Source organism: Bos indicus x Bos taurus, chromosome 17, assembly GCF_003369695.1.
Source record: "Bos indicus x Bos taurus breed Angus x Brahman F1 hybrid chromosome 17, Bos_hybrid_MaternalHap_v2.0, whole genome shotgun sequence".
NCBI lineage: Eukaryota > Metazoa > Chordata > Mammalia > Artiodactyla > Bovidae > Bos > Bos indicus x Bos taurus.
The window spans coordinates 11,743,983-11,767,213 of NC_040092.1; the positions used below are offsets into that span (position 1 = coordinate 11,743,983).

General features: G+C 51.6%; 1 protein-coding gene across 2 annotated transcripts; it reads left to right on the top strand.

Annotated features, from left to right (window-relative positions):
- The first annotated feature begins 616 nt into the window (after positions 1-616).
- On the top strand, positions 617-22,960 carry PLBD2 (phospholipase B domain containing 2). Of its 2 annotated transcripts, none has more exons than XM_027566677.1 (12): positions 617-950; positions 8,704-8,797; positions 12,246-12,404; positions 14,270-14,370; positions 14,580-14,794; positions 16,717-16,814; positions 19,158-19,318; positions 19,905-20,000; positions 20,261-20,332; positions 21,161-21,313; positions 21,820-21,982; positions 22,088-22,960. In XM_027566677.1, the coding sequence occupies exons 1-12, from the start codon at positions 661-663 to the stop codon at positions 22,253-22,255; spliced, it is 1,770 nt and encodes a 589-aa protein (XP_027422478.1). In that variant the 5' UTR covers positions 617-660; the 3' UTR covers positions 22,256-22,960. The 2 variants fall into 2 exon arrangements, with proteins under 2 accessions (XP_027422478.1, XP_027422479.1); XM_027566678.1 differs by having other exon boundaries at positions 16,720-16,814.
- The last annotated feature ends 271 nt before the right edge of the window (positions 22,961-23,231 follow it).

The following is a 23,231-nucleotide window of genomic DNA, read 5'->3' on the forward strand; positions in this document are numbered from 1 at the left end:
ACTAGCGTTAGCAAATGGTAAATTTCCTGAATGTTATAATGGTATTGTGGTTATGAAGGATGATATCTTTTCTCTTATATGATCATCTGTAGTTTTTAGGGTTGATCGGTCACGATGTCTTCAGTTAACCTGCAAATTGTTAAGCAAATATATGTATTTAATTATAATAATAATATATTATATTTTTAATATATATTAGAGAAAATTAATAAAATGTGACAAAATGTTAGCAATTGATGGCAGGCATATGAGTATTTACTTCACTATTCTTGCAACTTTTCTTGAGGTTCAAAATTTTGAAAAATAAAAAGTTCGAGGAATTCCCTGGTGGTCCAGTGGTTAGGGCTCCGTGCTCTCACTGCCGAGGGCCTGCATTCTATCCCTGGTTGGGGAACTAAGATCCCTCAATCTCAGAAAAAGAAAACAAAAGTTGGGAGGAAGAGTGCTATGGCAAGGTTTGAGTAGGCAAAGGAGGGTGCCTGGCCCCTTTAAGATGGCCCCGCCTTTCACGTCCCGCCCCCCAGAGCACCGCCCACCCGGAAAGGCTTGTCCCAAGCCCCGCCTCCTGCCGTATCCAGCCCGCTCCAGCTTGCCCAGGCCCCGCCCTCCGCAGAGGAGTGCTGTCACGTGAGCCGGTGCGGCGCCCAGCTCCGCGCCGTCATGGTGGCCCCTATGTATGGCTCCCCGGGCGGCCGCCTGGCCCGGGCAGTGACGCGGGCGCTGGCGCTGGCCCTGGTGCTGGCCCTGCTGGTCGGGCTGTTCCTGAGCGGCCTGACCGGCGCGATCCCGACCCCGAGGGGCCAACGGGGACGGGGGATGCCGGTTCCGCCCGCCTCCCGCTGTCGCTCGCTGCTCCTGGACCCCGAGACGGGCCAGCTGCGCCTGGTGGATGGCCGCCACCCTGACGCCGTAGCCTGGGCCAACCTTACCAACGCCATCCGCGAGACCGGGTAAGGGTTGGCCGGATCTCGCGCGGGTCGGCCGGGGGAGGGAGTTGCGTGGGCGCCGGGCCTCGCCGGCCCCTAGGACCGGCCTCCTGCCGGTGACCGAGTCCCATCCTGTCTCCCTGCGGGTCAGTTTCCCTCCTCTGAGGCTGCAGCGCCGTGGTTGGGTGGGGCCAATGCAGCCTCCCTCAGCTCACAGGGGCCAGTCCTTTGCCTTCAGCCAGGGATGAGAGGACCTCTGTTTCCCTGGCGACACAGTAATCCCCACATAGGCCAGCACTTTCCTCCTCCAACCCCCGTCTCACTCCCAGGGACCGGAGGGATAGTAGTACCTCTCCAGGAGAAATTCTCATTTCCTTGTTTGTAGATTACCCTGTGGGTGCCAGCTCCACCTGCCTCCTTTCTGGAACCAGAGCAGCAGGACTGAGCTTGGATTCTAGGCCAGTCTGAAAACAGAGAGTCCCCAAATTCACAAAGACCCAGATGGTATCCTTGCTTGGCTTCTGCTCCCCGCTTCCCTCCTCTCTCCTGGTCCAGGGGAAAGTCGCTTGTCCAGATGCTTAGTGTGGAGCCAAGGACTCCGTCTTTGGCAGTCACCATCACTGTCCTTGTCACTGGGGTCTGGGCTGTCATTCTGATGTCTGGCTCTGACCTAACTCCTCTGTCTGGGCTCTCATTTCCCCATCTTGTGGCTTGGAATTTGAGGATATGCTCTGCCTGGGAAGTTGGGCGGTGCCTTTCTCAGGCCTTGTACCAGGGCCTGTGCCCATTCATTCATTCATTCACTCACCTGGTGTGCTTGGCCATGGGGACACAGAGTTGAGGGGGCCCCCATTCAGTGGGGGAAACTGTGAGGAGGGAAAATCCTGGAAGTGGGGAACATCTGCCTCATAGGCTTGTCAGCAAGGCCCAAGCCCAGGCCCCAGGCTGTTGGAGGTCTTAGGGAACCCTATGTGTCCCCTAGGCCCTGCCCACACTATCCCATCCTGGACTCATCCAGTTTGCTGGCATGCATTCATTCCTGCAGGTGTTGGGGAGACACAGGACACTGAGGACACCCCAGTTCTGGGGCTTTATGGCACTTGGGAGGGTGTTAGACAGATAGACCTGAGATCGTGGGAAGAGGATTTACTGCAGACACAGGAGCTGAGTGGGGCTAATCTGGGAGGGCTCCCAGGGAGAGGAAGCCACAGGGTAGGCTGGCATCTACAAAGAAACCAGAACTCTGTGAGATATGACTCTAGAACCTGGTGACCCAGTCTCTGCTGACTCATATATTTTGGCCCTGCTTAGCAGAGCTAACGGAGAAGGCACTGGCACCCCACTCCAGTACTCTTGCCTGGAAAATCCCATGGACGGAGGAGCCTGGTGGGCTGCAGTGCATGGGGTCGCAAAGGGTCGGACATGACTGAGCGACTTCACTTTCACTTTTCACTTTCATGCATTGGAGAAGGAAATGGCAACCCACTCCAGTGTTCTTGCCTGGAGAATCCTAGGGACAGGGGAGCCTGGCGGGCTGCCGTCTATGGGGTCGCACAGAGTCAGACACGACTGAAGTGACTTAGCAGCAGCAGCAGCAGCAGAAGTGACTTAGCAGCAGCAGAGCTAAGAGAGAATGACAGTCTTTGCCTGGATATCAGCTGGGAGGAGGCACAGAGGTAAGGCTCAGCATGGGAGAGGGGCTTTGGCTCCAGCAGTTCCCCACTGGGCTGTGTTGCTGTCAATTATGGAAAACAGAAAAGTGGGGAGAGGGCTCCCATGATTGTGCTGGATGGAAAGTTCTTCCAGGCTCAGCTCTGGTGCTGTGTGACTTGGGCAAATCACTTCACCTGTCTGAGCCTGTTTCCTCCCTTGAAGGTGGTGTTCGAAGGAAAATTCAGGGGGATCACAGAATACCTCTGTTTATTTACTAAAGGAAGGAGTGGATGAAAGAGAACCCTGGTCTCTTCTACACTCCTTGTTCTCACTTCACTGTTCCAGCATCTTTTCTGTCCACTCTGCCCCTTTCCTTCTGGGTCTGACAGCATTTGGGACTATGATGGAGGGAAAATTGCATGGGAAGCCCCCATTTTATAAGCTGGAAAACTGAAGCCCTCAGACACCCTCTTTTTTTAATTTTTTTTGGCTGTGCTCTGCAGCTTGTAGGATCTCAGTTTCTGGACCAAGAATTGAACCCAGGCTATGGAAATGAAAGCACTGAATCTTAACCACTTGACCACCAGGGAATTCCTCCCGAAGATACTCTCTTGAGAGTGTGAAAGTGAGATGAAAGAAAGACATCTGGGGGATCCTCTTTACTAAGCACCTGAACCTCTGATCTGGGGTCGACTGACTTGTCTCAGTTTTTGGAGAGTGGAAATCATGATTTGACTCTTCTGTTCGCCTAGAATTGATATCTTTCCTTTCTTTCTGTCCCTGAGTTTTCACCAGATCTGGAATTTTCAGGATAACTTACATGGTCCCTTCACCTATAATCTCTCCTCTTTCAGTTGTGCCATAGCTGACTGGACTGACACTCCCCATGAAGCCTGAAACATTTAGGACTTGACACTTGGCGGATCAGAGATGCCCCCAGAGGCAGCGCCTGCCCCAGCCTGGCTCTGGCCTTGGTCCTGGGGAGGCTGACCCCTTCAACCTTACCTTCTCTGACCTGATCCCCCCCCAACCAGCTATTTGATCTAAATTGCCTTCAAGTTGAGAGAGGAAGTAAATACCAATAAGAGGGAATTAACCTAATAGGAAGCTGGGAAACAACCCAAATCTACCACCCAACAAGCAGAAACACAGCCCAGTAAAATGGCTAATTATCACTCAACTCTTTTAAAAAAATTTTTATTGAAGTATAGTTGATTTACAATGTTGTGCTAGTTTTAAGTATATAGCAAATTGAATCCATTATATGTATTCATATATCCACTCTTTTTTTCCTTAAGATTCTTTTCCCATATGGGCCTTTAAAAAGTATTGAATAGAGTTCCTTGTGCTCTACAGCAGGTTCTTATTTGTTATCCAAGTGTTTCTTTGAAAAGTCACAAAAGATCAACTTCAGTTCAGTTCAGTTCAGTTGCTCAGTCATGTCTGACTCTTTGCGACCCCATGAATCACAGCATACCAGGCCTCCCTGTCCATGACTAACTCCCGGAGTTCACTCAGACTCACGTCCATCGAGTCAGTGATGCCATCCAGGCATCTCATCCTCTGTCATCCCCTTCTCCTCCTGCCCCCAATCCCTCCCAGCATCAGAGTCTTTTCCAGTGAGTCAACTTTTCGCATGAGGTGGCCAAAGTACTGGACTTTCAGCTTTAGCATCATTCCCTCCAGAGAAATCCCAGGGCTGATCTCCTTCAGAATGGACTGGTTGGATCTCCTTGCAGTCCAAGGGGCTCTCAAGAGTCTTCTCCAACACCACAGTTCAAAAGCATCAATTCTTCGGCGCTCAGCCTTCTTCACACACCATCATAAATGGAAAAGGAATGATAGCCACAGATAAGGTAGTACATCCCACATAGTAGAAGATGTCCAGGGCACGCTATACGCTGAAACGGCAGTGATGGGGAAGGGAGATTTGTGACCTGCTCATGTCACGGGCTTCCCTGGTAGTTCAGTGGTAAAGAATCCACCTGCCAATGCAGGAGACATGGGTTTGATCCCTGGGTTGGGAAGATCCCCTGGAGAAGGAAATGACAACCCACTCCAGTATTCTTGCCTGGGAAATCATGGACAGAAGAGCCTGGTGGGGTACAGTCCATGGGGCTGCAGAAGAGTCAGACACGACTGGGCAATTGAGCATGCACACATGCTCATTTCACAAGAATGGTCTGGCTTTTTCTTCTCAAACGTGGCCTCTTCATTAAACCCTGGAGTCATCTCAGACGTATTTGTTGCCCCTGACATAAAATCACAGTGTGGGCCATAGACTTTCCAGAAAAAAAAAAAAATATTGAGGAAATAGATTCAGTGCAGCTGACTTTTTTTTTTTTTTTTTTGTCAAGCAAGTGCATTAGAAACAAACCAGAACAATATTTATCGATCTCTTCCCTATTCATCTTCTAAAGCGATCAGCTATTTTAGAACCAAACAAGCAGGAAGGCCATGATCTCTGAATCAAGAATAGTCTAATGGGAACATTTTTCTTTAGAAACACTCTCTTCTCAGTAGTTTGTTTTTTGTTGTTATTGTTGTTGTTTTTTTGTCCAGGAACTGGGATAGTATCTCAAACTTGTCAGCCAGCATGGCAGTGAGGGATTCCAGAAGTCATTTGCTGATGTCCAAAACCTTCCCATTTTACAGATGAGAAAACTGAGGCTGAAAAAGTACGAAGGTTTGGTTTGCAGCAAGGTTTCAGGTTTAACATCAGAGAGATCTAGGTTCAGATCTCTATCCGGACACTTACTACAGGTGATCAGCAGCTGCTGACTGACTTTAGTGGTGAGAATGGTGACAGCCTTGCAAGGTTCTGGAAAAGAATCATTTGATAAGGGCTTAGGGCCTGAAGCAACAGAAGGATCCTCAGAGAGCAGCCGCAGGGGCTTTAGCACTAAAATCCCTTCCAAGGTCTTTCCAAGATGTTCTGGAAAGATAGGCTGAAACCCACCTGACCAGATTTTTGGGGACTCCGGTGAAGTAAATAAACTTCACCATCCAAATGGAATCACCCCGGTTGCCCTTTGGAATAAGGCAGCCCAGGGAGGAAAGCAGGAGGCACTGTCTTGAACAGGGCACTGTCTTGACTCATTCCTTATTTACAGTACCGTGGCCTGGCTCGGAGTGGATTATTCCTGTCCACTCATTCTTTTCCTTTTCATCCAGCTTGAAAGAGTCACGCTGCATTCTTTTATATTTTTGTACTTAATTATTAGGTTAATAGTTAATAGTACTTAATTGTTCTGGGCTTCCAAGGTAGCGCTAGTTGTAAGGAATTCACCTGCCAATGCAGGAGATACAAGAGATGTGGGTTTGATCCATGGGTTAGGAAGATCCCCTGGAGAAGGAAATGGCAACCCACTCCAGTATTGCCTGTAAAATCCTATGGAGAGAGGTGTCTGGTGGACTAGAGTCCATGGGGTTGCAAAAAGTCGGACATGACTGAGCACACACTTAACTATTGATGGTAAAAAAAATTCTAGCAGTTTAGAAAGGTAAGATGGGATGTGGAAGATAAACCGTGCCCCCATTCTTTCTTTTCATATATAAAGCCACTGTAGTTCTTTCTTCCAGAATTTTCTGTGCCTAACAGGCCTAAACATATATATATATATATACATGTGTATGTGTACTGGTGTGTGTCTCTGTGTGTGTGTGATGCTTTTGAACGTGAGGCAATCCTGAATCTACCATTTGTCCTTCTCTAATCCTGTTTGTTATTTTTTGGAGGAAAAAAAGAAAAAACCTAGTGTCTGACACCTCCTTACCCATGGCAGCCTGCCATGAGGTTCTCTACGCCCACAGTGTCTATGTGTAGGTTATTGTGTTAGGCCCCTAACACCAGATATTTCGAGAGGGTCCAGGTTTCTCCAGCTCTACTCAGAAATGCCAGGGATTTCCCTGGCGGTCCAGTGATTAAGACTCTGAGCTTCTACTGCAGGGGGCACGGGTTCTATCCCTGATTGGGGAACTAAGATCCTGCAAGCCAAGCAGTACAGCCAGGAAAAAAAAAGGTTGCTGTGAACAAGGACCCTCCTACGGCTCCATAAGGGCTGTGAGAGTCCGGGTCGCAGGGTGAGTTCTCAGCCACTGCCTGAGTCCATGGACTCAGCACCATGGCCCTAACTGAGCCTGCTCCCCGCCAGAGAGCTTTTAAGGAGGGCTGTCTGGAGGAAGGCCACTGACCTTTCAGTTATCACCAAGGCTTAGCATCTGAACAGCTTCTTTTTTGGTTTTAGGTAATTTGTATACATTTTCTCTTGATTCCTTGTGATTTTTTTTTTTTTTGGTCATAAGTGAGTGTACATACTGAGCCCTGTTTGAAATCCACCAAATCTACTGGATCACTCCAAACCTCCCCTCTCAGATTCGTGATAAGACATGTATTTAGTGGCTGTAAAACGTGAGTCCTCTTCTGGCACCTGCCATGGCAACCCTCTGAAGTGGGAGTCACCTTGCCCATTTTGTAGATGAGAAAACTGAGGCCCAGAGAGGGCAATTTGCCCAAAGGTACACAGTCAGTAACAGACAGACCTGGGGATTCAAAGTCAGCCTGAGAGAGCCCAGGCTCTCTTTGTCTTCTGCTTTCCTTAAAATTTAAGACCTTTATTCTAGGCTCTTGCGTTTTCCTGTCCTTATCTGTGATTCTGTGTGAGTCATTACCTGGAAGTCCATGGCTCTCGTATTCCTTTGGTAAGAACTAATCCCTTCACCTTTAAGGACTAAACAGTTGCCCACAAAACTCAGTTAAGTTAGAGGCTCAGAGCACATGCTCTGCAGTGCTAGTCTCAGCTCCTTCACTTACTTGCTGTGTGACTTCGGGCAAGTGGCTTCACCTCTCTGAGCCTCGGGTCCCACATCTGTACATGTTGGAAGAACTTAGAGAGAGAGGTAAACATGTGATGTGCCTAGCACTGGGAGTTGTTGTCCACTGTCGGGGCCCCATAACACGTCCCCACAGCTCCTTTTTATCTTGTGGCTCAATTTCTTTGCTTTGGAACTTTCAGAGCTTGCCCTTCTTTCTTTTACTTTCCCTCTCCTCCCTCTGACCCCCTTCTTCCTGCAAGCTCCTACTTAAACTTTAGAACCCAGAGCAGCTATCACCTCTTCTGAGAAGCCTTCCTAGATTTTACTCAGTAGCAGCAGGAGCGTACCTCCTCAGGGTATCCTTTTCTTGTCACAGCAGTTGCATTCATTCTTGTATGCCCTTTGTGTCCGGCTCCCATAGGTGCTCACAGAACCTCAATTGGCGAAACTTTGGGGTGTGAGCGTTCGATAGTCATTATCTCTGCTGTATATTCTCTAGGGCAGAGCTGTTCTTGTCCTGGAGCTCTTTGGTGGGTTTGTAGCCAACTCTCCATGGGACAGCCCTGGCTCAGCCTGGCTCTCCTGTCATGTAACCTCTTCAAGGTTTCACTGGTGTCTTCTTCGCCCTCATTTTCTTAAAAGAAATTACCTTCACAAATGTTTTCCTTAGTTACAGAAGTCACCTGGGTGAATATTTCTCTGTCCTTGGAGCAAGGATGAAATCCAGAACCATAAAGGAAAGATAGGACAAAGCTGAAAACCACTCCATGGCAAAAAAAAAAAAAGGAAAAACCTGTTAAAATACAGGCATTTTCCATATCAGTGACAAGCCAGGGCTAATATGTATAGAGAGAATTTCACCAAATGAGACGTCCATATGCTGCAACTAGAGAAAGCCCACCACAGCAACGAGACCCAGTGATGCCAAGAATAAATAAATGAATGAATTGTAAAAATTAAAAAAAAAAAAGATATGGAAATGACTAGAACAGTGCCTGGCGCAGAGGAAACCCTCACTAGGGAGTAGCTGTATTATGGGGGCAGGGCGGGGAGTAAGGGTTAGTTCAGCTCTGTTTGTAAGCATCTGTTAAGAATAAAAATCCATGTATCCTTTGACCCAGCAGTTCCGCTTTTAGGGACTCAGCCTGAAATGTGCACGGAGGCAGACCGACAGACATCCATGTGAATGGCAGTTCGTCACTGAGTTGTTTTCTGTGGTTTAAAGCTGCAGATAGCCGCAAGCTGAGCTGAGCACCTGTTTCACGCTCGCCCCCTCGCTGACCAGGTGTCCCCCTCTCTCCCTCTGCAGGTGGGCCTTTCTGGAGCTGCACACGAACGGCCGCTTCAATGACAGTCTGCAGGCCTACGCCGCGGGCGTGGTGGAGGCTGCTGTGTCCGAGGAGGTGAGGGCCTGGTCAGTCGGGGAACCCGGGACTCCCCCCACCCAGCAAGTGTGTTCCCTAGAGAGCTTCGGAGGGGTCTGAGATGTGCGTAGGGGGCTCTCCCCAACCCCCAACCTTCCATCCAGTTGGGAAGAAAAGGCTCACCTGTTTTTGTTGAACATTTACCCTGGGTACTCTCTGATGCATGTGAAAACACATAACGCATTTGCCGGGGTCCAGCCCCGGCTGATCCAAGGAGTTCGAAGCGGGGACAGCGTTGGCGAGGATCAGAATACAATAGCTTCAATTAGATATTAATTAGAGATGTAAAGAGTAATAGAATGAGGATGGCTCAGTAGGAAAATTCAGTGGAGAAAAGATGCTGAGTAGCTTGGTTTACGCGGGAGACCAATAAAACTTCAAGACAAGAAGCTTGCACCACTTACGTAGGCCGCAGGCGTCCTTCCGTTCTCCCGAAGGAGAGGAGACACTGAGACCTCCCCGGTCAGATCTTAGAAGCCCAGGCATAATTAGTAAGCATGGCGGGTTCTGCGCTCCAGATGGAGACTCAGCCAGAGTTTGAGAGAGAGAGACATGGGGAGACCAGTCTTTCGAGGAACTGATCCCAATTCTTTATTTTCCATGGTCTACTTTTATACATTGAGATGTTATGCAAAAGTCACACGGGGTCAGCAGTCCTGACTTTTATCAAAGTCAGGTGCTTCATACAAATGTATACAGAGGTCTTAGGGGTGTTACATCATCTTCTGGCCAGGGGGCCTGCTGACAATTTATGACCCTCTCCTTGTGACAGCGGTCAGTCAACCAGAACACTTATTTCTCCAGGGGTGATAATTTTTGAAACAGACGCCACCTTCTGAAGGTACCAGATAAAGTTACATTCCTATAGGGTGAGGGTGTAGTGGGTTTTAATTAAGAAAAGAATTTACTTAGCCTAAGGTCCAACGTGACTAATATCAAAGGTTAATACTTATTTCTTCTATATATTCATTAATGTGTATAAGGGCAGGGGATGTGGAGACTTAGCAGCGAACATTGGCTCAACAAATGAAAAACCCTTCACCAATACAATTTCTAATCAGCCCACTATACTTATACTAATGGTTTTCTAACTTTTCTAAGGAACCTGTTTTTAGAAGGTTTAAAGCATCTCTTGCCTCTCACGGTTGGGAGGCTGTGAGCAATCACATGTGGCCGGACAAGCCTGTCAGGCAGGCTAGAGAACCTTAAGAGGAGTTTGTAGGTTAAAACACTCTTGTCACGCCCAGGAATTATTATTAACTGGAGCTCTAAGTTAACTCCTTCTCCGAAAGAGGTGGTGGGGGACAGCCCCCCATAAAGTCAGAGGTGTAGGTGAGAGCACAAAGTAGTAAAGTAGGCAGGCTCTGGTTATGGGGGTAGATGCTCGAGGATTTCCAGGGGGACTCCTGAGGCTCGATCCCGCCTTTGCGTATGCCGAGCCTCCTTCCTCATGACCTTTGCCACGGGCGGAGTGCCTCACGCTGGCCCCCAACATGCATTTCCAAGTTACAAAGCTTAATAATAAAATAAATGCCCCAACTAAACCCTGGAATGTTACTAATATTAATTGAAACCCCCTTCTCAGCACCATTCCCTGCCTCCCCAGCCCAGAGACACACACCAAACTACAAGGGGTGGCTGCCGTTCCCATTCCCTTTCATTCATTCATTCATTTTTATTGAGATAGAATTCCCATGCTATAAAATTCACCATTTTAAAATGTGTACACTCCAGTGGTTTTTACTATATTCGTAAGGTTACACGACCACCACCACTATCTTAATTCCAGAACATTCTCACCACCCCAGGAAGAAACCCCACACCCGTTAGCAGTCACCTCCCTTTCCACCCCTCCACCCGGCCCCTGGCAGCCACTAATCTACTTTCTCTCTCTACGGATTGGCTTATTCTGGACAGTTCCTATGAAAGAAATCATACAATATGTGGCCTTGTGCAACTGGCTTCTTTCACTTGTTTTCAAGGTTCCTGCACATTTTAGCGTGTGTTAGAACTTTATTCCTTTTTATGGCCGAATAATATCGCATCTTAGGGATAGACAGTTTTGTTTATCCATTCATCAGTGAGTGGACCGAGTTATTTCCACTCCCTTCCTTGGGTTAAATTGGTTTTACTACATCTGATGAAACCGTAAACAAGCTTTTGTGTTGCTTTAACTGCTTTGGGGCTGTTTAAAAGTGGTAGTCACACCTTTCAGAAGGCATGGGGAATGGGTGAGGCTGTGGTGTGCCAGCCGTGCTCCCACAGGGTGCGTGGGGACGTGACACCCCTGCTGGACGATAAGTCGGTGTTAGCCTGTAGAGTTGAACGCACACATACCTGAGGACCCAGTGGCCCCGCTCCTCAGGCGTGTACCCTAGAGATGACCCGAGGATGCGTGTGAGGGGTTCAGAGCAGCCTCTGAGGTGGGAACACTCAAATGCCACCAGCAGGTAGCCCCCGGGCAACTGGCTTGCGGTACCAAACACAGTGCAGGATGATAGAGCTGTGAAAATGAACGCCAGCGTGGTGGGTCTGATACGCATAGTGGTGAGGGGGACAGAGCGCATCAAGGAGACGGGGTACGGCCAACAGCCGTCTGTAAACTCCCTCTCCTCTTTCTGACCCCCAGTTGCAGTTGAGGTGCCCTCGTGGGACCTCAGTGTCTGGGGAGAGGTCAGACACTGGGTCAGGCCCTCATGGTTTGGGGTGCCCAGTGGTAAATGAGGCACGATTCCACCTCTCATGGTCCTCATAGCCTGAGCCAGGAACACGGAGGCAAGGCCCAATGTGGTTCTCACATGAGGAACCCCAGACACACGTGCCAGGCGCTTTGCCCATGTTATCTCCCTGAGCTTGCACACCAGCCCCCAGGGGAGGTGGATCAGCTGGGGTGGTGGAGGCGACCGGGGTCTTGTGGTCTTTGATCCTCCAGCCCGGTCCAGGCTAGTTCATGTGACAGCGGGGGGCGGGGAGAACCGGCATGAGATTCTCTTGCCAAGTTCACGGTGGTGTCCTCAGTGCTTGAGGCAGGACATAGTAGGTACTCTACGAAATTGGTCATTGACTGACCGACCACATGTATAGATTGCGGTGAGGGTGGGGTGAGGGCGGGGGTCCCCAGTAGCAAAGGAGGCGTCATCTAGGACAGATGGTGAATGCTGAAGGCGTTCAGAAGCGGGAGGCGGCCAGGGGCATTGGGCCCTGTTGGGAGGGAGTAAGAGTGGCTAGGTGAGGAGGGCCCTGGGGGACAGAAGCCGGCATGGGCAAAGGTGCAGGGGTGTCTCCACCAGGGCTCCTTGGACTCTGGAGACCTGGATGGGAGTGGGGGCTCTGAGCCCGAGTCGGGGGTCAGGGGGTCCTCGGGGAAGAGAGCAGCCCTGCTGCCCCACCCCTGCCCTCACCCACCTCACTCCCCCACTGCCCCCAGCTCATCTACATGTACTGGATGAACACGGTGGTGAATTACTGCGGCCCCTTCGAGTATGAAGTCGGTTACTGTGAGAGGCTCAAGAACTTCCTAGAGGCCAACCTGGAGTGGATGCAGAAAGAGATGGAGCTGAACAATGGCTCTGCTTACTGGCACCAGGTGGGTGCAGCTGGCACCAGGTGGCACCAGGGGGGGCTGGGGCGGCAGGTTGGGTCAGTTTCAGGGACCTGCTGCCACTGCAGCTGCCCCTGTTCCACTGGCCAACCTGTCTCCCACTCCTATCAGCCAGCCCTTTCTTCCTCCCTCCCTCACCCATCCACCCATCTGCCTACCCATCTGCCTGCCTGTCCATTCTCACATTTGTCCACTCTTCCCTCCCTCCATGTCCACCCTTCCCTTTCTCCCTCCTATACATCCATCTCTCCACCGACCCATCCATCCATCTCTCCATCCACCCGCCCATTCTTCCATCCATCTCTCTACCCACCCACCCATCCATCCATCTCTCCATCCACCCGCCCATTCTTCCATCCATCTCTCCATCCACCTGCCCATTCTTCCATCTGTCCATCCATTTACCCATCCATGCATCTCGTTTGTCAGCTCATTTGTCCACCCTCCACAGCCTGTCCATCTTTCACTCTCCTCTTATTCATCCATCTGTCACCTACCTGCCCATCTTAGCCCTGTCGTCAAGATCTTCTGTCCACCCACCTTGTTGCTATATCCTGTTTGGTTACCTGTCGTGGCTCATCATCTACCTGTCTGTCCATCTGCCCTCCCTTCTACCTGTCTAGCTGTCTTGCTGACTGACCACCTTCCCTGCTTCATTCCTCATCTTTCTGATCAGAGTCTTGGCGCTCATCCGTCTGTCCATCTGTTGGTCCATCCCCTCTGCTCTGTCTCAGCTCTTCGTAAATCTCACCAGGGGCTGCCCTCTTGTTCCAGGGTGATGCCGCAGCCCATAATGTGGCCTCAGAAGCCCCCGGCACCCTCTCCCTCCCCAGCCTGTTGACCTTGATCTGTGCTCCGGCCTCTGGCCTCCTCCCAGTTCCTTGAGGAAGATGTGTTACCTCTTGCCTCGGGGCTTTAGAAAGTGCTGTTCCTTCTGCCTGGAACGCTCTTCTTCCTCCCCCTCCATCCGGCCCCCACCACCACTCCTCACGGCCGCCTGCCCTCTCTGCCCTTCCTGGTAGCACTCTTACAGGGCATTCAGTGCCTGTCTCCAACCGGACTCAGGCCCCATGAAGACAAGGCAAGGGACAAGGCCGCTGTGCGGGCCCTAGTACCTAGCACAGGGGCTGGCGCATTGTCGGCGCTTTATAAGTGAAGGTTTGTTGCGTATTGACAGATGAGGGAATGAATCCATCCTGTCCTGTGCATCTACTTCAGCACCTGCCTGAGCATCTGTCCTTCTCTCCACTCTCCTGTCCATATAGATGATTGCCTTTCTTTCCGTCCTCTTGTTTACTTCAGCAGCCACCATCTGTCTATCAGTCCTGCCCGTCCATCCATCTGTCCTTTTGTCCATCTGTCTTACAGATGCTTGCTAAGTGCCTGGTGTATGTTCAGCCCAGGCCAAGGCCCCATGGGGACCCAGTGTTGTACTCCGTGGTTACAGAAAGTGACAGTGCCAGTGGGGAGAAGTCAGCCACACGAGACCAGTGCCCTGAGCCAGCAGCATAGCCAATAACGGAACTCAGAACAGGGAGCGGTCCACAGTGGGCCAGGGCAGGCTGGGAGGCTTCCTGGAGGAGGTGGCTTTGGGCTGGGCCCTTACAGGGGGTTATTTGGGGTTGGCACAGAATGGAGACAGGCAGTTAGGTGATGGCAGGAGGGTGCTTAGCTTTGAGGGGTAGCTGTGGTTAAGGAGGGGGTCAGGGCTGGCTGGAGCCTGGAGGGTGCATCTGAGCCTCTCTTGCCAGACCCCCCCCCCCCCGCCCCCCGCCATTGCAGGAGAAGGTATGAGCCTGGGGGAGAGGCCTCACCCTCCCTCTGCCCCCACCCCTTGCCCCCCTCCCCAGGTGCGGCTGACCCTCCTGCAGCTGAAGGGCCTGGAGGACAGCTATGAAGGCAGTGTGGCCTTTCCAACTGGGAAGTTTACCGTCAAACCCTTGGGGTTCCTGTAAGTGCCACCCCCAGAGTGCATAGGGCAGGGGAGAGGGCCATGCGCCTTGCAGTCAGACTGGTCTGGGTTCCAGTACCAGCCCTGCCACGTCCTGGCTACGTGGCCTCCGACCGGTTGCCAGATATCCCAGTGCCACAGCTTCCTCCTCTGTGAAATGGGTACATAATGCAGGTGTGGTAGCCCTCCAGCACCCTGGCCCTCCACAGCCTGTTGCAGATCTCTGGGGACCTTGAAGACTTAGAGGTGGCCCTGAATAAGACCAAGACCAACCATGCTATGGGCTCTGGCTCCTGTTCAGCCCTCATCAAACTGCTGCCTGGCCAGCGTGACCTCCTGGTTGCCCACAACACCTGGCACTCCTACCAGTACATGCTGCGCATCATGAAGAAATACTGGTTCCAGTTCAGAGAAGGGCCCCAAGGTGGGTAGATGTGGGTGGATCTCTGTGTGTGGGCGTGTCTGTCGGTACACAGCGTGCACAGTGCTAGGAGGTGTGGGTCTTGGCCCTGTATACACTGGGGTCACTGTAAGGCCACGCTAAGGGTTCATGTTATTGTTAACTTATTTATTTCCTTTTAATTTTTATCTCACAAAGTGTATCAGCAAGCTAGTGCTGCATAACAAATCACCCCAAATTTAAAACAAAGGTTTAAAATAGCCATTTGTTTTTACTCACTTGTCTGTAGGTCACCTGTGTGGTTTTGCTCTTCTGAACCAAGCCTCCTGACCTTGGCCAGGCTCACCAGTGCTTCTGTATTCAGCTGGGGTGGGCTGGCTGACCTAGGATGGCCTCATCTGCATGTCTTGGGGTTGCTGTCGGCTGGGATGACGTGACAGCTGGGCTATATGGGCATTTGTCCTCCCACATGCTAGCTCAGGCTTGTTCCAGTGACATCTGGGCCGGGAAGTGTGGAGCGCCTCTTGAGGGCCCACCGAAACTGGCACAACATTCTGGTGCTCAAAGCAAGTCAAGGGACCAGTTCAGATTCAAGAAGTGGGGAAATAGGGACTTCCCTGGTGGTCCAGTGGTTAGACTTCACCTTCCAATGCAGGGGATGAGGGTTTGATCCCTGGTCAGGGAGCTGAGATCCCACATGCCTGGAGGCCACAAAACCAGAACATAAACAGCAGAAGCAATATTGTAACAAATTCAATACAGACTTTAAAAATGATCTACATCAAAAAACAATCGTAAAAAAAAAACCTACATAAGTCATACATGTATGTCATAGAAAACTGGAAAACACAGCAAAACAACACACACACACAGTAAAAGTCTTTGGAGCACTCCGCAACCCACAGGGGGTCATTTCTGTGAACATTGAGTTACTTTGTTTTCCTGGACTTTTAAATAAAATGTACCTCATCGTTCGATTTGTTTAAACATTTTTTTATACTAGTAATGTGTCAGTAGGTTCTCCCTGCCACAAATTCCAGCACTGGAGATGGAGAAATGCATCTCCCTCGATGCCCTCCTCCCGTATTCCAGACCTCTCCTAAGAGGACAGCGCTGATGCCATTTTGGTTTGGATGCGTCTAGATTTGGGGGGATGCATTTATACGTGCATCTGTGGACCTCCTAAAAATTAATAGACTTGAGACTGTCCTGATGGTCCAGTGGCTAAGGTCTGTGCTCCCAGTGCAGGGGGCCTGGGTTCAATCCCTGGTGGGGAACTAGATCTTACTTACATACCGTAATAGGGAGATGCTGATCAGAGAGGACCAGCTCCCAGTTAGAAGACAAGTAAGATTTTTAAAGTCTACTTACCCTGAAGCACGCTGTGGTGACTGTGGTTAACAACACAGTATTGTATACGCGAAACCTGCCAAGACAGCAGAACTTAAGTGTCTTCACCACACACGCAACAAAGGTGACTGTGAAATGATGGATGTGTAAGTTAGTTGATGGTGGTCATCCTTCCACGGTGTCTACATCTGTCCCAACATCACCGAGTGTAGCCTTAAGCACAATTTTTATTTATCTGTTATACCTTGGTAAAGCAGGGGATAACCACCTCCCCCAGCACGGAGTGTGTACTCTGAGACTTCTGGGTATTTGCTCTCTGAATTATCTTTTTTTGCAGTAGATTTTTGCAGTAAAAAAGGAAAGCCAAAAAAGGTATAATAATTAAAAAATTGTATATCCATTTTGCCACTAGCTTTTATACAAATGGCCTGGTTTGCTAACTCTCAGAAAGAATGGAGTGGGGGGCTTCCTCTGATGCCTGCTGCCCCACCTGGAGACCCCCGAGTCTTGTTGGGTGGAGGTGCAGGGGTCCTCATATGGATTTGTCTGACCAGCCCCCACCCCGCCCCAACTTGGGTTCACTCTCGCCCTTGCAGCGGAATCCACCCGGGCTCCTGGCAACAAAGTGATCTTCTCATCCTACCCTGGCACCATTTTCTCCTGTGATGACTTCTACATCCTTGGCAGTGGGCTGGTGAGTCATCTTCTGTGTTACCTTTCTCCTGCCTGGGCAGCTTCTCACCTGGCAGCTCAGGTGTGGCAGGTGGACAATCCCCCCGCAACCCCAGCATGAGTCCATCCTCCACCAGGGGGTGCTCTCAAAAAACGTAGCTCCCAGGCCCCAGACCCTGCGGTTGACCTGGACTTCTGCATTGTCACCCAGCTCTTGGGAAATTGTTGGTCTGAGCCCTTTAAAAATATCCTCTGCCCAAGTGACCTCATTTGGTGTTTATATATTTAGGAAAAGCCATTTCTCTCTCCACCATGACTCTGCTCTTCCTTGTTCTGCTTTTCTTCTTGTTTTTCACAAAGCCCCCTCTCAGCCTGGCCGGGTTCTCTGAATAAATGTTGTTTATTCCAGTGTGTTGTTTTTATCTGTTTTCCTGGCTGGGTGCCAGACTCTCAGAAATCTGTTCCTGGCACCCCTGGTGGATTTCAGCAAGCCCTGTGGTCACCAGGGCAACCCTGCAGAGGAGAAAAAAACATCCCTTAAAAAACAGCCTAGAAGCAGAAGACACCAGTTCTGGTGAGGGGGATGGAAGGCCTTTTTTGTTTCTATTAGTCTATGAGAGGAGCAGGGCATTTAGTCCCCCCAGATGTGGGAACAAGCCTGAGAGGGGCCAGGCAGTGGGTGAGGGGGCCCCCTTGCTGTGGTCTGGGGCTGGGAAAGCAGGAGTGAAGCCTGGGGAAGGACAGTGGATCCTTGCAGGATTGATCCCTGTTTGATTCTGTTACCTGGAAAGTGTCCAAATGGGAAATTTACCTTCCTTTGGGGTTCTTAACTGTTTCTGTGCCACGGGCTCCTTTGGCCATCTGGGGAGCTGTTGAACCCCTTCTTAGAATAATACTTTTAAATGCATAAACCAATATACAGGGTTATAAAGGAGACTAAGTACATTGACATGCATTTATTGAAATAGTATTTAAGTAAGCTTTTAATGTAATATACAGACGTACCTCGTTTTATTGGATTTTGCAGATACTGTGATTTTTACAAATTGAAGGTTTTTAACAACCTGCAAGTCTATCAACACCATTTTCCCACCAGCATTTGTTCACTTTGTATCTCTGTGTCACATTTTGGTAGTTCTCGCAATATTTTTCATTTTTTCATTATTATTGTATTCGTTACGGTGATCTGTGATCAGTGACCTTTAATATGACTATTGTAATCATTTTTTTGATTTGTATTGTTTTTGTCTTTTCTATTTTAAAATTAAGATACGTACGTTGTTTTTTAAGATACTACTATTGCACATTTACACTAGATTATAGATTAGATAGCATTTGTTCACTTTGTATCTCTGTCACATTTTGGTAATTCTTGCAACATTTTTATTTTTTTCACTATTATTATTTTCATTGCAATGATCTATGACCAGTGATCTTTAATGTGACTGTTGTAATCAGTTTTGTATTTTTGTCATTTCTATTTTTAAATTAAGATATGCACATTGTTTTTTAAGACATAATACTATTGCATATTTATAGTGGATTTAGAGTAGATTGCACACTTACAATAAATTATATAGATTATAGTATAGTGGAAAGGCTTCCCAGGTGGCTCAGTGGTAAAGAATCCACTTGCCAATGCAGGAGACACGAGTTCAATCCCTGGGTCAGGAAGATCCTCTGGAGAAGGGCATGGCAACCCACTCCAGTATCCTTACCTGGACAGAGGACAGAGTCGTGGACAGAGGAGCCTGGCAGGCTGCAGTCCATGGGGTCATAAAGAGTTGGACTTGACTGAGTGAGCACACACACACACACACACACGGTATGGTGGAAACAACTTCTTTATGAGCTGGGAAGTAAAAATTCATGTGACTTGCTTCCCTTCACTATTCGCTTCCTTGCGGTGGTCTGAGAGCCTGCAGTGTCTCTGGGGTCTGCCGGGAGATGCTGCTTTTTTAGCGTGTTAAAAAAGAAACTGGTTACAGGTGGGCTACCTGCCATAATTTGGAAGTTACAAGGAGCATAACCCATCTGAGTTGTGTGCAGTCCTGTCGCATGGTGGGATAACATCCATGACATCTGTTGGTGACCGTCTCAAGTACCGCTAATAACATTAGCGTGTCACCCACGTTAACAGTGGAAGATGCTGCGTTTCGGTTTGATGGTAATGCAAATAAAGGTGTACTGTTTCTGCACTCACGTCTGTAGACTCCCTAAATACTGCTTCTGAGGCCAGTTTAAAAAAAAAAACTAGTCAACAGTTGGGAGCCACGAATGACGCAACATGCTGCCACTAAATGGCAGCATGCCCCAGCGGTGAGTCAGGTGACCCTTCAGTGCAGCAGCTTCTGGTCTCCCGCAGGTGACCCTGGAGACCACCATCGGCAACAAGAACCCGGCCCTGTGGAAGTACGTGCAGCCCACGGGCTGTGTGCTGGAGTGGATGCGCAACGTCGTGGCCAATCGCCTGGCCTTGGACGGGGACTCCTGGGCCGACATCTTTAAGAGGTTCAACAGTGGCACGTGAGTGGACACCATGGCTCCCCCACCCAACCTCCCCACTAATGCTCAAGACCCTGGGGGACCTGACGTGGCACCAGGGCCACACACCCCACCCTCTTTGCAGAGTCCTCTTGTTTCATATGTGGGGAAATGGAGGCACAGGGAAGGAAAGGGTTTACCTCTCTCTCGCAGGCTCCTCCACCTGGGGAAGGCTCCCAGAGAAAGGCCAGGAAGAAACGTGGAACTCGAGAGCTCTGGGGATAGTGGGGAGGGCCGTCCGAGGAGGTGGACATGGGTGGATGGGACCCTGGGAGCCAGAGACACCAGAACCGGATTGGACAGGGTCTTAGGACGTTGGGCAGAAGAATCGACCTTTGTTCCAATAAGCACTAGGGAGCCACAGACTCCTCTGGAGCAGGTAAGCAGCATGATAAGAGGAGAGCGTGAGGACAGCTGGGTGAGCCAGTGTCCAGGTGATGGTTGAATGGCTGGACACACCCAGAGCACCCTGGCCACGTGATTCCTGGCTGTGTGTGGCCCTGGGGGCAGCGGGCGGCTGGGGCAGCAGCCCCGGCTCTGTTCAGCTCTCCCTCCTGGGGTCTGGCAGGTACAACAACCAGTGGATGATCGTGGACTACAAGGCATTCGTCCCTGGCGGGCCCAGCCCTGGGAGAAGGGTGCTCACTGTCCTGGAGCAGATCCCGTGAGTACCGGGAAAGTGGCAGGGTGCCCCAGCAGAGGGAACTGCCTTGGCAGAGGCCCGGAGGCCGCTGAAACTGTGTGTGGGAGGGGAGACCTCAGGAAGGCGAGCCCGGAGGAGAAGGCAGCTGCAGATTGGGCTCAAGATTTGGGACATAATCTACCCGTGGGCAGTGGGGAGCCTCCGGGGGTCCTTGAGCACGGCAGTGCCTGCAGGAGCCCTCTGTCTCACTATTTGCGCCCCGTTTGTCTTCCTGGTCGCAGGGGCATGGTGGTGGTGGCCGACAGGACCTCGGAACTCTACCAGAAGACCTACTGGGCCAGCTACAACATCCCGTATGTCCTGCTTCCTAGTACTCCCCTCCCTTTGCTCAGCTCTCCATGCAGAGGAGGGGTCCTTCCCTGGTGATTCTTTCGTTCCACCCTGGGACTTCCCAGGCGATTCAGTGGGTTAAGACTCCATGCTTCTACTGTGGGGGGTGTGGGTTCAGTCCGCTGGTTGTGGAACTAAGATCCTGCAAGCCATGTGGTGTAGCCAGCGAAGGTGGGGGGGAGGGGAAGAAAAGAAACAAAAAGTAAAATTCTTTCAAAAAAAGAAAGAAACCCACCCCACCCCTCTCTTCACCAGGAAAGCCCTGACAGTTTAGGGGTACAGTCGTGAGGTGGGCATCTGTAGGGCCTCCCAGTCTGCACCCACCACAGGGTGGTGGGGAGTGGCCTGCCTCAGGTGCCGACCCCTGCCGTGGGCCCCCAGCTGGAGTTGCTTTAACCGGCTGCACAACCAGCACCCCTTACCCCTCACGGTGCTCTTCCTAGATTATCTCCTTTGATCTGTACAACTACCGCATGTGGTAACCACGGCTCCTATACCCATTTCACAGATGATGAAACTGAGGCCTTGAGAAAGTACCTAAAGTTCCCAAGGTTCCATAGTTGGTCAGTAGTGAGGTCAGAATTTGAACCCCACATCTCTTGGAGCCCAGACCTATTACTTGGCCACCCCACCAAACTTCCCAGCAGCACAAACAAAAGACATGATTACTGTTATCCTGACTGTCAGGGTCGTTGGTGTTCGTGTCCTGGCACGACTGCCCTCTTTGCCTCCCAGGCCATGGCCAGGTAAAGTCAGTGGAGGTCGTGAGTGACCATCCTCGTCCCCGGCAGGTCCTTTGAGTCTGTGTTCAACGCCAGTGGGCTGCCGGCCCTGGTGGCCCGCTACGGGCCCTGGTTCTCCTACGACGGGAGCCCCCGGGCCCAGATCTTCCGACGGAACCACTCGCTGGTGCACGACCTGGACTCCATGATGCGGCTTATGAGGTGTGAGGGGGCGACCGGGAGCCCAGAATTGTGGGGCGGGGCTTTATAGTAACTCATTTCAGCCTCCCAACAAGCCAGGGGGGCGGCAGAGGGTGATGCATCCACAACAGCGGGACTGAGGCGTCAGCAGGATCTTGGACAGCCAAGGGCACAGAACGTACCCCTGTGGTCCTCGGGGAGCACGCTCTCCCTCGGGCTGCAGAGAGCCATCCCATACTCACAGTGATGTGGGCGTATAGCAAGCACTGTCTGAACTCCAGGAAATGCTGTGAAGGGACAAAGCGGGGTCTCCAGCCTGGCCTGGAGTGGGGGCCCAGAGGGTTACCCGGAGGGAGGGATGGCAGAGCCGAGGGCTGAGTGATGGGTGTGGAGTGACCAGCCGAGGCAGGTGGGTGACGGAAGCCCAGCTGGCACGTTGAACGCAGGAGGCCGGGTTAGGGGGCTGCCGCATGGAGTCCGGTCTCCCCTCCCAGCACAACTGGTGTTTCCTCTCCTTCCACGTCCAGGTACAACGACTTCTTGCACGACCCCCTGTCACTGTGCAAAGCTTGCACCCCCAAGCCCAACGGGGAGAACGCCATCTCGGCCCGCTCCGACCTCAACCCTGCCAACGGCTCCTACCCCTTCCAGGCTCTGCACCAGCGCTCCCACGGGGGCATTGACGTGAAGGTGCTGGGCTTGGGGGGCTGTGGGTGGGGGGGTCAGAGTTGGGGGGGAGCCGCAGGGCTTCCTGGGTTGGGATGACTTAGCCACCTGCCCTCCCCGCACCCGCAGGTGACCAGCACGGCCCTGGCCAAGGCCCTGCGCCTCCTGGCAGTCAGCGGCCCCACGTGGGACCAGCTGCCTCCATTCCAGTGGAGCACTTCACCCTTCAGCGGCATGCTGCACATGGGTCAACCTGACCTCTGGAAGTTCTCGCCCATCGAGGTCTCTTGGGACTGAGCTCCGTCTCTGCTCTGCTGCCTTCTGCCCCCGCTGACCCCAGTGGGGACCACCCGACTGGCTGCCACCCTGCCCTCCCGCCTGCCTCCTCCGCAGGGGAGGGGGCATCGTTGCCCTGCTGTGCCCGGATGGGGACCTGGCCCGGGGCCAGGTTCACTCTCATCTGGGCGGCCTCCAGGGTGGGGAACGGAACCCCAGGGGGCGAGGGACTGACTCTTTCCCCTGGCTGGGTGATGCAATCCCTGTCTGCCTCTGTGTCTCTCTCCTGCTTTTTTCACTACCACCCTCGCGTCCTGGGACCCGGTTCTGGGCCCCCAGTGGGGCTGGCAGGAGAGGCCCCAGTGCCTACATCCCAGCACTGTTCCTTCCCGTGGCTCTGGAGCTTCGGCTCCTGATCAGCGTCACTCCTCCCATCCCCACCCCAGCCCGTCCGCTCCCTAGGGAAGGAGAAACCCTGTTTCTCCTCCTGGAGGACGGAAACTGGAAACCCTACAAAAAACCAAAGTTTCTGGCTACCTGTGGCAGGAGGGGCCCAAGCATCCTGGTCTCCCCAGGGCCAAGCAGGAGTGTCAGCCCCTTGGCTCCAGGCTCGTGGCCCCGCCCCCCAGCACCGGCCTGCCCTGGCCTCTGGGCAGGGCCCACAGGCCCCCTGCTACAGGAACCGCACTGCAGGCTGTGCCACCATTAAACCAGAGAGGCCGAGGCCCCTGTGCTGTGCTTCTTGGGGCGGCGGGGACGGCGGGGCGGCGTCCTTTCTCTTCTCAGGTTTGAGTTCCGACCGTTCACCCGTGCACCCTCCTGTTCATCCTTCTGTCTGAGCGTCTATACAGACACGCAACTGCCAACCCACCCACCCCTCGTCCGTCTGCATGGTCATCCATCCGTTTGTCCGTCCGTCTTCCATTTATCCATTCATCCACATATCCATCTATCATCCAGCTATCACTCCCATCTACCCATGCATCCATCCACCCAT